The sequence below is a fragment of the Aptenodytes patagonicus genome, chromosome 13, assembly GCF_965638725.1.
Source record: "Aptenodytes patagonicus chromosome 13, bAptPat1.pri.cur, whole genome shotgun sequence".
In the NCBI taxonomy this organism is placed as follows: Eukaryota; Metazoa; Chordata; class Aves; order Sphenisciformes; family Spheniscidae; genus Aptenodytes; species Aptenodytes patagonicus.
The window spans coordinates 6,731,813-6,745,402 of NC_134961.1; the positions used below are offsets into that span (position 1 = coordinate 6,731,813).

A 13,590-nucleotide genomic window follows, 5' to 3' on the forward strand; every position below is an offset into this window, starting at 1 on the left:
AAGGATTCATGTCTGACTTCCCTGCAACTGTTTTGCCCTGATGCTCCAGGTGTGACAAGAACTGCCTCATTCACTGCCTCAACAGCAAGTGCTTTATGGTTCAGCTTTCTGTACACACCATACAGAAAGTCCTCTACACCGATGAGGCTTGATCCTTTTCTTGTTCACAGCAAACTAATTCACAGATCCTTCACTGCAAACATGGTTTAAATCAGGAATGGTGCCACTGAAATTGGAGGCAGGCAGCAATTCTGGGTTTATGCTAGGACCACCAAGGCTCACATTAGGCATGGTGAATAGGGTACGTCAGCACAAGTAAATTCAGACAGGAGCTTTGATTTTGACGGAAATTGTGCTGGAATTTCAGCTCTAGGACTAGTAGCAAGATAGCACTAGAAGTTTGGTATGTTTCATCTAAATAAAAAGTGTAAATTACATGGCAGAATTTGCTTTGCTCTGCACACAGCCTGTGTGGTGTTAATTAAATCCTCAGCTTCTTTTTTAGTGGAAGGAAGACTGAGAAAATGAGTACGAAATCAATTCTACATTTAATTAAAGTAACTCTCTTCCATTCAGATGCTTTCCCACTATGATATTGGTGATGCAGTTGTAACGGTGAGCCAGTGGGAATCACAAAGAAATTGGGTTTACAGAAACAAAATTGACTTAAAAACTTAGGGATTTTATGGATAGCATTACAAAACCAGGAGCCTAAGGTAAAAGCCCAGATCTCTGCACAGAGAGGCTTTTGCTTTCTTTATAATCCCTCCTTGGAATTTCTTTGCACTGGCTCAGAACCAGTGTTTCAGATGTTTTATTGTAATGGTTTATCATTTTAATCGTACCAGATTCCTGTAGAAACCTCAGGCCAGTCCTTTGGTCACACATTGCTGCTATCCTAAGCCAACTGGGAAAAGGAATTCAGCAGGTCTGGATGGATCCTGAGAGATGCTGTGGAGTGATGAGTACCAGGCACTACCAGAAGATTGATGTTTACTAACTTTTTGGTTGACTTTTGTTCTTACACTTTCTTTCTCTGTCTTCCTGTAGGTTATAACCCTGGAAGGATGGGTTGACATCATGTATTATGTGATGGATGCACATTCTTTTTACAATTTTATATATTTTATATTGCTTATAATAGTAAGTATGAACTGTGAGATGCTCCCATTCCTTGTCCTTGTGGGGTAAAGTTGTTCCCTGGGCTTTTCACAGAGAAGACCCAGCCAGAATTCAGTGGGAGACATTCTTCCCGCCATAAAGCGTAATCATGCAGGTTGTGATTAGTGCTGTGGAAACAGATTATTGGATACAACAGTCCTTTTTAGTGTCACATGTGATGCATAGTCACAGCTTGTCAAGCCATATGGTCTTCCCTCCCTCTTACTCTCCTAGTCTTGGTCTTGTCACCTTGATGCGTCCTAACTTTTGTGCCTTGGCCAAGCAACTGCTAATTAGAACAAAAAGCGGAGAGGCTGTAGCTTTTCTTCCTTTAGCCTCCTCAATGTGCCAGAGGACACCTCATTTCGATGAAGGGCCCTCGAACTATTGAACTTCACCTGAGCCCTTCAAATAACAGTAATAATAGCAATGCACCTTTCTGAGGTCTTACGGTGCTGTCGTTCCTAAAAACAAAGTATTACTCACCAGGGGTGCTGGAGGTTGCCTTCAGAAGCTGCCATTCCATGTTAGCAAGGTTCTTTTTTTACAATGGGCACAACCTTCTCCAAGGGTCTACATCTGTGGAAGAGTTAAGCATTTAAGTCAGGAGGAGAGCAGAGGGAAAAGTACCATGTAGATGTCAGGCAGGACATGGGACGGAGGCGCTTCGAAGTGCTTTTGTGGCTGGATATTCTTTATATATAACCCCATCTTCGTCAATGTGGTTTTGAAGGCCTTGGGAAGTCAAACCACCACAGCTCCCACCACCAGTGGGAAAGGCATGGATCAGAGCAGTGTGAGAGTTTCCCAGTAATGGATAGCATTCTGAAGCCAGTGATTTTTGAGCCTTTAGCAATGGGCCACGCATAGTAGAGATTGATGCTCCACTCTTTTGAGCCCTTCTCTACATATGGATCCTTGCAGAAAAGCCAGAAGGTGACTAATCTCCAAGTCACTTGGATCTGGAAATGGCACCCTTGCTGCTTCTCAAACAGTATCCAGGCTGATATTACAAACTGGAGAATAGCACTGCAAACCATCTCCCAACGACTTCCCCTGAGGATTCACCAGACAATGGTCCGGATTAAATCCATACGTTTCCTACTGAGCACAGCACAGAGGTTTGGCCATGTAGACAGTGGCACTTTCTTGACGTCAGTCCCTTTCATGCCTAAGGGCACTGATCCTCTGATGGGAATATTTGACATTTTCCTTTGGCTGATTTATGAACCCAAGTGGTGAAAAACCAGTTTGTGGACTCAACAGCTGAGGGAAGGATGTAGCCTTAGGTCACTTCACATTCTTGTCCTTGGGACTTCATTTTGAAAACCTGGTATCACCCAAGAACACATCAACTCAACCAGACAAATCAGGCCTTTCTAGGAGCACTGAATCTCCTGGAGGTGCATTTCTCTGTGTCAGAGAGCTACAAGAGTACAAGGTCACAGATGCATCGACCCTGACTGTCCTCCTCAAAATGAGGGTGGACTATGCCAGGGTGTGAAGTGATAGAGGAAGAGCAGAGGCAGTTTCAGCACAAATCGGACTTCAGACCATCTTTCCTTGCAGGTTGGCCAGGTGTTTCCTAGTGATCTGTTTTGTGGTGGTGACTGATTGTGTTGTGTTTCATACACCCTTTGTTAGTAGCAAATGTCATCACTGTTGAGAGGAGGAAAGTGGTGAAGGCTATTGTTAATAGCTTTCTTTGCCATTGCCAAAATAATTTAACATGGCTTAGGAGCAAATTTAGCAGCTCAGGCACATGTTGACATAACGTTTGGTGAGCAGACCCTGAGATTTGGCATGTTTGGAAATCTCGGGATTTCTAAGAACCACACTTCAAGTCCAGACAGCATGTGGTGGTGAAGAGCGTGTCTTGCTTTGTAAAGTCCCTGCTAATTCCTTTCCCTGTGTTTTCTCCAGGTTGGTTCCTTCTTCATGATTAACTTGTGCCTGGTTGTGATAGCAACACAGTTTTCTGAAACAAAGCAGCGGGAGAACCAGCTGATGCAGGAGCAGCGGGCCCGTTATCTCTCCAACGACAGCACAATTGCCAGCTTCTCAGAGCCAGGTAGCTGCTACGAGGAGCTGCTCAAGTACATCTGCCACATCTTCAGGAAGGTGAAACGGCGGACAATACGCCTGTACAATAACTGGCAGAGTAAGCGCCGGAAAAAAGTTAACCCAAACAGCACCACAAATGGGCAAAGCCACCGAGGCAAAAAGCGCATCACCTCCATACACCACCTCATCCACCATCACCACCACCACCACCACCACCACTATCACATCAGCAATGGGAGCCCTCGGGGGCCTTGCTCCAACCCTGAGATCTGCAACCTGGAACTCAAGGTCATGAAACCTGGAGGCCAATTGATGCTTCCTTCTCCATCACCCAACTTGCAGAGCCCTGCTCCTCCTCCAGATTCGGAGTCTGTGCACAGCATTTACCATGCAGACTGTCATGTCGAAGGACCACAAGTGAACTGTAAGTCTTCCAATGCCCCTGAAAGCATTAAACTGACTGCCGGACTCTCCAACCATGGCAACATGAACTATCCTACCATCCTGCCTTCTCCAACTAGCAAAGCCAGTTCTGTTCCGGTTCCCAAAGGAAAGAAGAACGGCAATTCACCTGTGGCCGTGGTTAACAGCCCTGTAAATTTGGGCATGGATTCTTATGGGAAGCTGCAGCAACTGGTAGGAGAGCATGGTAAGGACAAACAAGCTGATTTTTTTTGCTTAGGAAAACTGGGCAAAGGGCAAATTGCTCAAGAGTTGAGGTGTTAATGATAGCCATGTAGGGTGCTGAAGATGCAGGCTGTTCTGTGAATGCTATTTGAACTGAGCGCTGAAGCTAGAAGTAGGACAGGTTGAGGGACTGAGAGCTCTGTTCCTTCTAACCTTGTATTTGCAGTTATTGGGTAAAGCAAGATACAGGATGGTCCGGGCAGTGAGTTCAGGCCACTGCTGGAGGCCTCTCTGCTGTGGTTATAAAGCATGTGTTTTTGAGCGCCTCTCATGTGCTTAGTGATATCCTGGAGGTTCTCCCTCTGTTCCCACCCAAGCACAGATCTGTGTAGCCCCTGGGATTACATCTCTGGTGAATGACGGACCTGCTGGCTGCAGCCCTGCAGCAGAGAAGCTCCAGCTGCTGGGAGATGGCACCTTGAAAGGGAAGAGCAGGTGGAAGTGGGTGGAGAAGCATAAGGTATAGGAAACAGAAGAAGTTTAAAACAGGGAGGTATTGAAAGATCTCAAAACAGACACTTCTAGAAACCCCTAGTTCTACTCTGACAGGCCCCTGAGCCTCTGAATTGCTTTTTGGCAAGAGGGAGCAGAAAGTTTGGAGGAAGGCCCGTGGCCACTGCAGGGTCTTGCTCTGTGCTAGTCCTCAGAAGATGTGTGTGAGGGCAGGAGTGTAGCAGAGCTGCAGGTCTCGGGCTTTCCCTCTCGTCTTTCCCCATGTGCAGAAGAAATGTAGGACTGAGCGTTACTGCAGATTTGGAGCTCCATTCAATCTGAATGAATGAGGAACATCTTGGGGACTCTTTTGTACCTCTGTTCCATCCCTATCTGTACAGACTGCAGCCGCACCAGCACTGCTAGTTAGTGTAGTTTTATCTCCCTTCACGTATAAATCACCCACTGCTGGAGTAGTGATTACATGCAACACTTAGGTTTCTATTCTGCAAAATGTTTCCAGTCCTCATGGCTGGAGCTAAAGGCTGAAAAATAGGGTCTTAAGCCCTCAAACAGTAAAAAGTCAAAAAGATCTAGCTTCTATTTTTTAATCTCTTTAAGCCAAACTCATCATCTGTTTTTTTCAGTGCCTGTGTTTTCCAGAACTGTTTATCTGTGTGTGCATGGACACAAATATTTATCCTAGTGATGTATGTGCTGAAAAAATACCAAGCCTAGCTTGGGTGGGGTCACAGTAAAGGTTGCTTGCCAAATAGGTTGGGTGGCTTGTCTTTGTTAATATTTTTTCTTAAGTGACCATACAAAAGGGTAAAGTGGATTGTTTACAGAAATTGCCTTCAGCGGACATTTCTGTACACTTGGGAGCTTAGCAGGAGGGCAGAAGCGGGCAAGGTTAGTTGCAATGTTCTTCTGTTATTAAGCAAGGGTTTTATATGAATCACTGATTCATCTTTAACTATGCAAGTTAATGAAGGTTATTATGAGAATGTGTATTTACCTTGAGATAAAAGCCCAGGCTCTGCAGAAGTCTGGAACTGGGAAAGCAAGGTTGAGTAGAAGAGCTGTTGCTTGGAAGGCAGTGCTCAAGTCAGAGGTTTGGTTCTTCATGCTTGCAAGGGGATCTGCTGCTGAGGCCCTCTTCAGGAGAAGCAAGTCCCAGATCTCAGTCCCAACTGTGACATCCCAGGGTCACTTCAATGACTTAGGAGATTTTCACGTATCCTGTGGGTGTTCTTTGAAAGCCGGAGGTTAGATGGAGTTGCTACTAATAATGGAATTACAGTATCCTCTTTCTACAGAGGCGTTTCAGCCCAGAGGATGCCAAAATGCTCCTGAAATTGTTTTGTCTCTTTCAGAAGTGTGGTCATATCTAGGAGAAGGGGTGGATGCCACAGCTCTTGGCTGGTGAGCAGCAGTTTGTCTGGCACCCTGAGGAGCACAGGGGCTGGGAAGGGAAGCAAGTCAGCCAGGTCCATCTGGAGACCCTGTCACACAATGTGTCAGTGCCCAGCTCTTCCCTTCCATGGCTCTGGCTCTCTCCAGGCCCTCCTTCCCACTCCTGCCGCAGCCCCTCCTGCCACACCAACAGGGCTGAGTCGGATTTACTTCTGCACCACAACCATCTTTGTACAGCAGGGATGATGGATGTGTCTTCCAGGCTTCAGGATGGTCTTTAAGTGCCAAATAAGCTAGTTCCTGAGGGTGTAGCACTGCCAGGCGCAGCTCCCAACTCATGTTTCTCCATCCCAGCCTAAACTTAGCAAAGGAGCCATGTTAAGTCCCTGCCCTGTGCTCGGTGGGGAGGGTGAGGTGGGCTTACAAGCTCACCCAACCCTCCTGGCCTCAGCCTCTTTGGGCAAACAAAGAGCTATTTCACTTAATTCTCTCTCCACTCTTACAAGTCAACAAGCAGAGTCTGTTCACTGCAAGACTTGTGCAAGGAGAACACACAAGTGATAACTGAGGGCATTAAGGAGGCGTTAGCAGCCACAGCACTCAGCCCCAGCTGGAAACAAGGTTGGTGTCTGCTGGGAAGGATGCAATTGTGGGAGAGAGTATTCTTTTCCCTTCTTTTGTTGTGGAATTGAACAGCATAAAGTACAGCCTGTTCCTCCGTGTTCTCGTGCCCTGCGATGCTGTGAGGTTATTTTAGCAGGCAGCCAAGGAGACTCTGGTATTTTGAAGACATCTGCGGCGCCAGTACTTTTCATATAATTTTTAACACTTTGATAGCATTAAAAGACGTCTGGCAAGTCCACTACCTCTGCTATCCATGTTACTGTGGCTGCACTGCAGTCTTTCCTCGTCAGACCGGTCCCAATCAGAAAAGCCATGCTAATGTGCAGTGCTGCACTGATGCTGCTTGTGGGTTGAGTAAGGGGCCAAATATTTCTGATCCTCCTGGTGTCTTCTACGTAATGACCAGGAGGAGGACAGTCCTCTCCTGCAAGGCTGTTTTGAAGGCCAGTGATATCTGAGGGACATTCAGGCAAGTAAAATATATTTTGATTTGTCACAACCCAGTTTTCAAGCTAATGGGGTGCTTTATTTCATTTGGTGCTGCCTTCTCTTTAAAGATGTCCTCAAGTGTCAGCCAGGAGTAGCTGAAATCAGCAGCTTTACTGCTGGGTGAGCTCCAAGCTCCTGGGCCCAGAGCCAGGAGCATCCACTGCCTTTAGCTTGGTCTCCCCAAAATCTATCCAAGTATCCCCATCCAACCTCCAGTCAGGGGCATGTTACAGGGGACAACTGTCCCCTCACCTTATTTCCCTGAACCTCAAGGAAAGTTTTCATTGATGCTTGAATGGCATTTTGTAGGAAGGATCCCATGCTCACAGTATTGCTTTCCTGTTGGTTTTTTTTCTGCCATTAATATCTGGTTGCTAAATATGAGGAAACAAGGAATTTAGTTTCTAAATAAGAGGAAATAAAATCTGGTTCCTGTTCCACCCGAATCGTCCTTGTTACGCTTGTCCATATCATCTCCGTACCCTGGCTCTCTGAGGGCAGCCAGCATTTCTCCTCACACCACAAAACACGTGGCAATGTGTTGATTTTAAAACACCCTGAACGTTCAGTCCTGTGCCTCAAGCAAAGAATTCACCTGAGCTTTATTAAAAGCTGAAGGAGGGATGAAGGAGACTGAAGGGACTATGTGACTCTCTGAGCTGTGATCTGTGGTCTGTAGCCACCTTTGGTCCCTTTCTCCCTCTCCCTCCTCATTATTAGCTAAATGGAAGCGCTATCTAAATTGGGTGTAGCAGCTTGATAGTGCTCAGATCACCACTAATGATGTTAGCCTGGTCAGATATAATCAAAAATAATTGAAAGTGAGAGGTGTGCCAGTCAGTCTTCCCCTAACAGCAGAGCACAAAATGGCTGCCATGCTGTGTGGAGAGAGTCCCCTTCGCCCTGCGTCCATGGAGGGGGCTAGAGGGTGGGTGTCAGGGCTTGGGGAGAGGGGAACAGGGGGAAAAATGAGGCAAAGCGAGAACCACTTGGTAAGATGGATGGCTAGAAGGCTATATTAGGGTATTACATTTATTTGAGGATGTGGCAGAAGCTGCTCTGCCCTGGACAGGCCCAGCACCGCCTGAGCAGAGACACAGGGCTGTCCGCCACATTGAAGGTGTGAGGTCGTACATCTCATGTGTACATCTCCCCTTGCAGGTCTGCAGCGGACACCCAGCCGGCTGTCGGGGCTGAGCGTGGCCTGCCCGCTGCCCAGCCCACCGGGCGGCACGCTGACCTGCGAGCTGCAGGACTGTCCCTTCTGTGCCAGCCTCCTGGAGGACCCCGAGTTCGCCTTCAGCGAGTCTGACAGCTGCGACTCCGACAGCAATGGCGTCTACGAGTTCACCCAGGACCTGCGGCACGGCGACCACAGAGACCAGCTCCAGCAGCAGCGGGGCAGGAGGAGGAGGAAGAAGAAAAAACCCAAGGAGAGGAACAAGGTCACCCGCCTGTGGAAGGCTTTCGGCAGCAAGCTGAAGAGGATCGTGGAGAGCAAGTACTTCAACCGGGGGATTATGATAGCTATTCTCATCAACACGCTGAGCATGGGTATCGAGTACCACGAGCAGGTGAGTGCAGGACTGGCCTGAAGAGCCCTGAGGGTCTGTGGTTTCAGGTGCTCACAGCATGGCGGCTTGCATGGTGGCTTGGGGTGACTGTCAAAGCCATGCCAGAGGAGGAGCAAGCGGTTTTCATGCAAGTTGGAAACACCAGATGGGGCCGAGGGCCGGATCCTGCAGACGCGTTATGAGCAGGAGCATCATTCTGTGTGCAAAAAGCCTGGAAGGTGGCTGGCAGCGCCGCTGAGGTGTGGAGAGTTTAAATGTGTATGTTAGGACGCGGCGGCTCAGAGCCTGACTGCTGAAGTTGTTTGCTCTGAATTATTCATATAAGCGTGAATTGTTCTGGTGGAAATACCCCTTTGGTCTGATGATGGTGCGCAGTGGAACTTGTAGTGCAAATAACCCATGCAGAAGTTTCTTCTTTGATCCTGGACCTTTAAATAAAAACTTAAACTGTCAGGCAATGCTAAAAGCAACGAAGAAAAAAGTTAGTTTCTCTCTGAAGGCTCCAAAACCTTTAATTTAATCTCATAGGGTGCAGATAGGTCCTTCTTTTAAGTGTTTGGAGGGAGGAAAGAGAAATCGTGCTGTTCCCAGTATTAGTCTGAACATGGTGATGGCAGAAAGCAGTGCTGGCAGCTGAGGACAGCTTGTCCTTGTTGGCTGATGGGAGCTTGAGGGGCTTGTGCAATGGGAGAGGGAGGTGAGTCATCTGAGTATCTCTAGTTGGTCACTCTGGGGAAAGCTATGCTTTTCTGGGCTTTTCTTTCTTGGAAAAACTGGTTACTTTCAACTGTTTTCTCAAGACGTGCTCTGGAATTTCTCGTGCCGCCTCTGTATCAGGTGCAGAAAATGCATCCCAGTGAGGCCAGGAGATCCTCATACTGATCTTCTGTGAGGTGGATAGTCAAAGGTTCATCCAGTGCTCCCCCAAAATCTCCACTGCAGGATCAAGACCAGGTTAAGGTAATTTTAAAGCCATTCCTCCTCTCTGCCTTGGTCTGTCCACTCAGGAGTGAGAAGGAAAGGCAGACGCAGTAGCATCGTACAACCAAAGGCAGGATAAGAGGCTCTGCATTTTCTTCTCCATCATTTTCCAGGATTAAGTCCTGCTCGGGACCGTGGCAAACAGTCCTCCAGAGTGTTGCTACTTTATTCTCTCTCCACTTGTGTGCTTTAAACCCCCATATTCTATGCTATCTGGGACATATTTTCTTTCAGAAAAGCAAGTACTCAGCTAAAACACGTGAACCTCAGCCGTGCAATAATAAATTAGTTCACACTTACAGCAGAGTGTGTCCAAACCCAACAAAGAAATAGCTGTTGCTGTCAGCTTTCTGTCTGGTTAGTTGTTCCACGACAAGTTTTAAAATTAGGAAATACACCTTGTCAGTCGCCTTTGAATAGGCCGTTTATTCCTCATGGCGGCTGCATTTCTGCATGGATACTCTTTTGTCACACGGATACAGCTTTGTCAGTCCTTGGATATTGCCATGACGGGTGCTGGGGGAAAACCTTAGGCAGGCTGCAGTGAGAAAGCCCAGGGATCGCATGGAGTCTGTCCACAATCACTCATATAAAGGTAAATTGTGATAATTACATCCTTGCTGCTAACAAAGGAAAACTGTAGCCGGCAGGTTTATATTGGATTTTACCTTGTAAAAGATTTGCTTTAAACCATCTCAAAGCCAATGGCAATAAAGATTCTGAAGCTTTTGGCTATGGAGCATCAGATTCCCGCCAGCTTTGCTCGCAGGCACTGCCCAGCGTGGGCCCAATAAAAAGGGAGGAATTTTGAAGTGAAACCTGTAAAAGTTCCTCCACGTGCCTGACTGCAAAGTGTCTCTGGTACACGGCGGGGATAACGAGCCGTGGAGCTGTCAGAGCCCAGCTTCGAAACACCTCACCCAAGCACTCTCCTATCAAGAGTGACCTCCAGGGCTCACAGCCAGAGGCTGAGACACTATCCGAAAGCAATAGAAAATGGCTCTAGGCTCCCAGACTGTTTGGCATGAAAGTCTGGGGCTTCTGTGAGCAAAGTGGGGTGATTTCAGAACCCGCAGCCCTCCTTGTGTGAGAATTGGCTGCAAGACTCAGGGTGGGGGGCTGGCTTTGTGTGGAGATAAGGAGGAGATGCCTGAGCAAAGCTGTCACGAACCCACAGTGTGGTGTTGGGATAGAGGGGAGGTGAGAATGGCTCGTTTTGGGTATGCCATGATCCTTGCCAGGAAAAACAGTTTAATCACAGCTTTCTGGTTACTGAGTGACAGATGCTGCCCAGTCACTGCACCTCTGCTCAGAGCAGGTATTACAAGGCGAGAAGGTGTGAGCCTTCCCCAGGCTGTTAACCAGGCATGGGTGTTGCCATCATCTCCTCCATCCTCCCAAGGGCAAACCTGGAGGCCATTCCCCAAGTCATAAGAATTTAGGAGGTGCCTAGAGGATAGCTACTCTGTGGTTCTCTTCTGCTTTCCTTGCTCCCCCCGAGCTGCTCAGTGTTACCCAGAGAGCAGGGTTCAGGGGCTCCTTTTGGGGTGAACTCCTGTGCTGTGTGCCTGCTGACAGCAGCATGGGCAGGGGACTCCTGGGCCCTGAAGCCCTGCAAAACATCACCTGCCATGGAGACATTTGCTGTGGGTGGAACAGCTTAAGCAGGTTCCCTGGTCTCGACTCTTGCTACTTTTTTTCAGCCATCGACTGGTTTTATCGAACTGGGCTGCAATCAGTGCAGCAGCCACAGGGAAACCCTCCTCAAACCTCACTGTCTGTAAGGAAATGCCCAATCCCTTTTATAAAAAATTATTAATGGCTGCTCTCTTTTCTTTTCCGGCTTCTCAGACTTCACAGTCGTTAGTGGCTTTGCAAATAGATGGGCACACCATATACATTTTTGTTTCAGAGTGCTACTCAAAGCCAAGGCATCAATCCTCTGTGTGTGTGGGAGGGGTGGAGGGTACTGAACAACATATGGCATGGAAGACAGAGCAGTACTAGTCCTTGGTGCGTTATCTCGCCTTTCATCCCGGGACATGGCAGCGCTTTACGAAGAAGTCTCGCGGAGCCCTCTTGAGGCAAGCGAGCATTATTGTCTGTATCTTCGGGATGAAGAAATCGAGGTTGCAAGGTGCCAGGCTGGAGACAAAACTCGGTGGGTTTTACTGCTGGCCCTTATCATAGGTGCAGGGCAAGGGGTCGTGTGTGCCATAGCAGCTCTTTGATAGCACCCTTTGACAAGACAGAAAGGTGATCTGTGTCTGTACTGCCACAGTCCTGCATGCTACCTCCAGATGAAAGAGACCTGTCCATATCCAAATCCCCTCAAGGCTTCAATATATGTTTTTATGGGAATTTGAAGCTCACAGCAGTCTGGCTCCTCTTGGCTAACATAGCTGGCACCACCCCATTTAATGCATGTAGCCCACATAATACCCTTTTAGGCAAGGATCCTGTCCTGTGGCTAAGGGCACAACCGCTGTAGCAGCTAGCTGACCCATGGGAAGGATGAGGAGATGCTAGAACTGCTTTGCACAGTGCTGTCCTTTAGCAGTCCTGCTCTTCTCAGAGGCAGAGTGAAGATTTCATGGCAGCACAGCCAGTTTGCAGCAGGAGATCCGGGTAGCAGGAGGCAGTTGATGATGGGAAGCGAGTTTCTTTGGGACTTCAGTCATTAGCAGCAATTGGATCCTCCCGCACAGCGCATCCATGGGGTTAACAGCCAGCTCTGTCTCCAACTGCCACCTTGTACATGGCTGGTAATTAGGAGGTTACAGGATGCTGTTAGTTAGCAGCAGCACAACTTGTATTTCAAAGGTTAATTGGCTGTTTGGAGTTCCTTTTTTTTTTCCCCCCCCCCTCCTCTTGTGCTTTATTTATTTATTTGTCTATCTCCAGCACGAATAAGCACTCCCACAGATGAGGAAAGCCAAGTACAAAGAAGGCGGCAATCCTTGCATTAATCTTCCAGGCAATTTCAATACATTGGATGATTTTGTTATGCATTCATTGCAGCTGACAATTCTGCAGAGTATCTGAGAACGTGCCATGGCACTGCAGCAACCAAGCAGGAACAGTGCACTCCAAAAGCATGACCTCTGCCATGCCTTTGGGGTAGAGGGGAGAGATGCCTGGCGCAGGCAGGTCCTGTTCCAGGAGCTGTGTTTCCAAGTGCCTCTCTGCCACTGAAGGCTGATACCTTTTTTCCCAGAGTCAGCTCCTGTGTGTGCTTCACTGACTGGTCTGAAGAAATAATTGCTGCTTCTTCGGCCTGCCTCGATTCCCAGCTCCCCGATTGTTCATTTGTCCAAGAGAGATGCTGGCGTTATCCCTGCAGAAGGGTGAGCTCTGAATTCATCCTTGAGGACCCCTGGTTTAAGTTGTGAGGAGAGACCCCCACTTGTCTTCCCAGAGGAATTTGCAGAAGTAGCTGTCGATACTTGTAATGATTCCACATAAAAGGCTCAATTTACATCAAATGGCACTAGAAATGCTATTTTATATGCACTTCTCAGAAGAGAAGTACAAATTAGTATGTTTCAAGCTATTGCTGTTCAAAGAGCTTTCGATTGCTTTTCTGATCCCTCATCCATGGCATGTTTCGTTCAGAGCAGCTCTTTCGAGTAGGTTGGAGCTGACCATGGTGGGCACCCAGTGGTCCATTGCTTATCAGTGTAAGAGAAATATCGGTTTTGAGTAGCACATTTTATTATTCTGGAGTGAAAGTAATTGTGTGATTTAAGGTAGCAACTAGCTTCTCTAGTGACATTCTATTTTAGCATTTGTCAATTTTGGCTTGAAAAACTGGTTTGGCCTGGAAAGCTCAACACTAACTCAGAAAGCAGAGGAGAATCTTTCAGCGGTGTTTGAAGCAAATTGCTTAAATTCCTTTTGAGTTGTGAGTCAATAAAATATTATCCTGATCTGAGATTCTCACTTTCAGCTAGCAAAACTTGTTCACTCTTCAAACTTTTTGCACGATCCAATTTTAAGAACTCACACACTGGCTGGACTTGAAGTAAACAGATTCGCCCAGCCCAGGATGTGAAAATTCAGCCCAATGTGTTTGTGCTTATTGTATAAATTATGTGAGACTCATTCTGCCCTTCATAGTCCTTTGTTCTATGTGTTTGGGCTTTGTCAGCTGCATACCAAG

The 13,590-nt window shown here is 47.4% G+C and overlaps 1 protein-coding gene across 1 annotated transcript in view; it reads left to right on the top strand.

Moving 5' to 3' along the window:
- Window positions 1-13,590, top strand: part of CACNA1H (calcium voltage-gated channel subunit alpha1 H) — a 129,361-nt gene that overhangs the window by 35,642 nt on the left and 80,129 nt on the right. Inside the window, exons 6-8 of the mRNA XM_076351409.1 lie at window positions 1,051-1,143; window positions 3,085-3,874; window positions 8,035-8,447. Coding sequence (XP_076207524.1) covers window positions 1,051-1,143; window positions 3,085-3,874; window positions 8,035-8,447 — 1,296 coding nt within the window. The remainder of the gene's footprint in view (window positions 1-1,050; window positions 1,144-3,084; window positions 3,875-8,034; window positions 8,448-13,590) is intronic.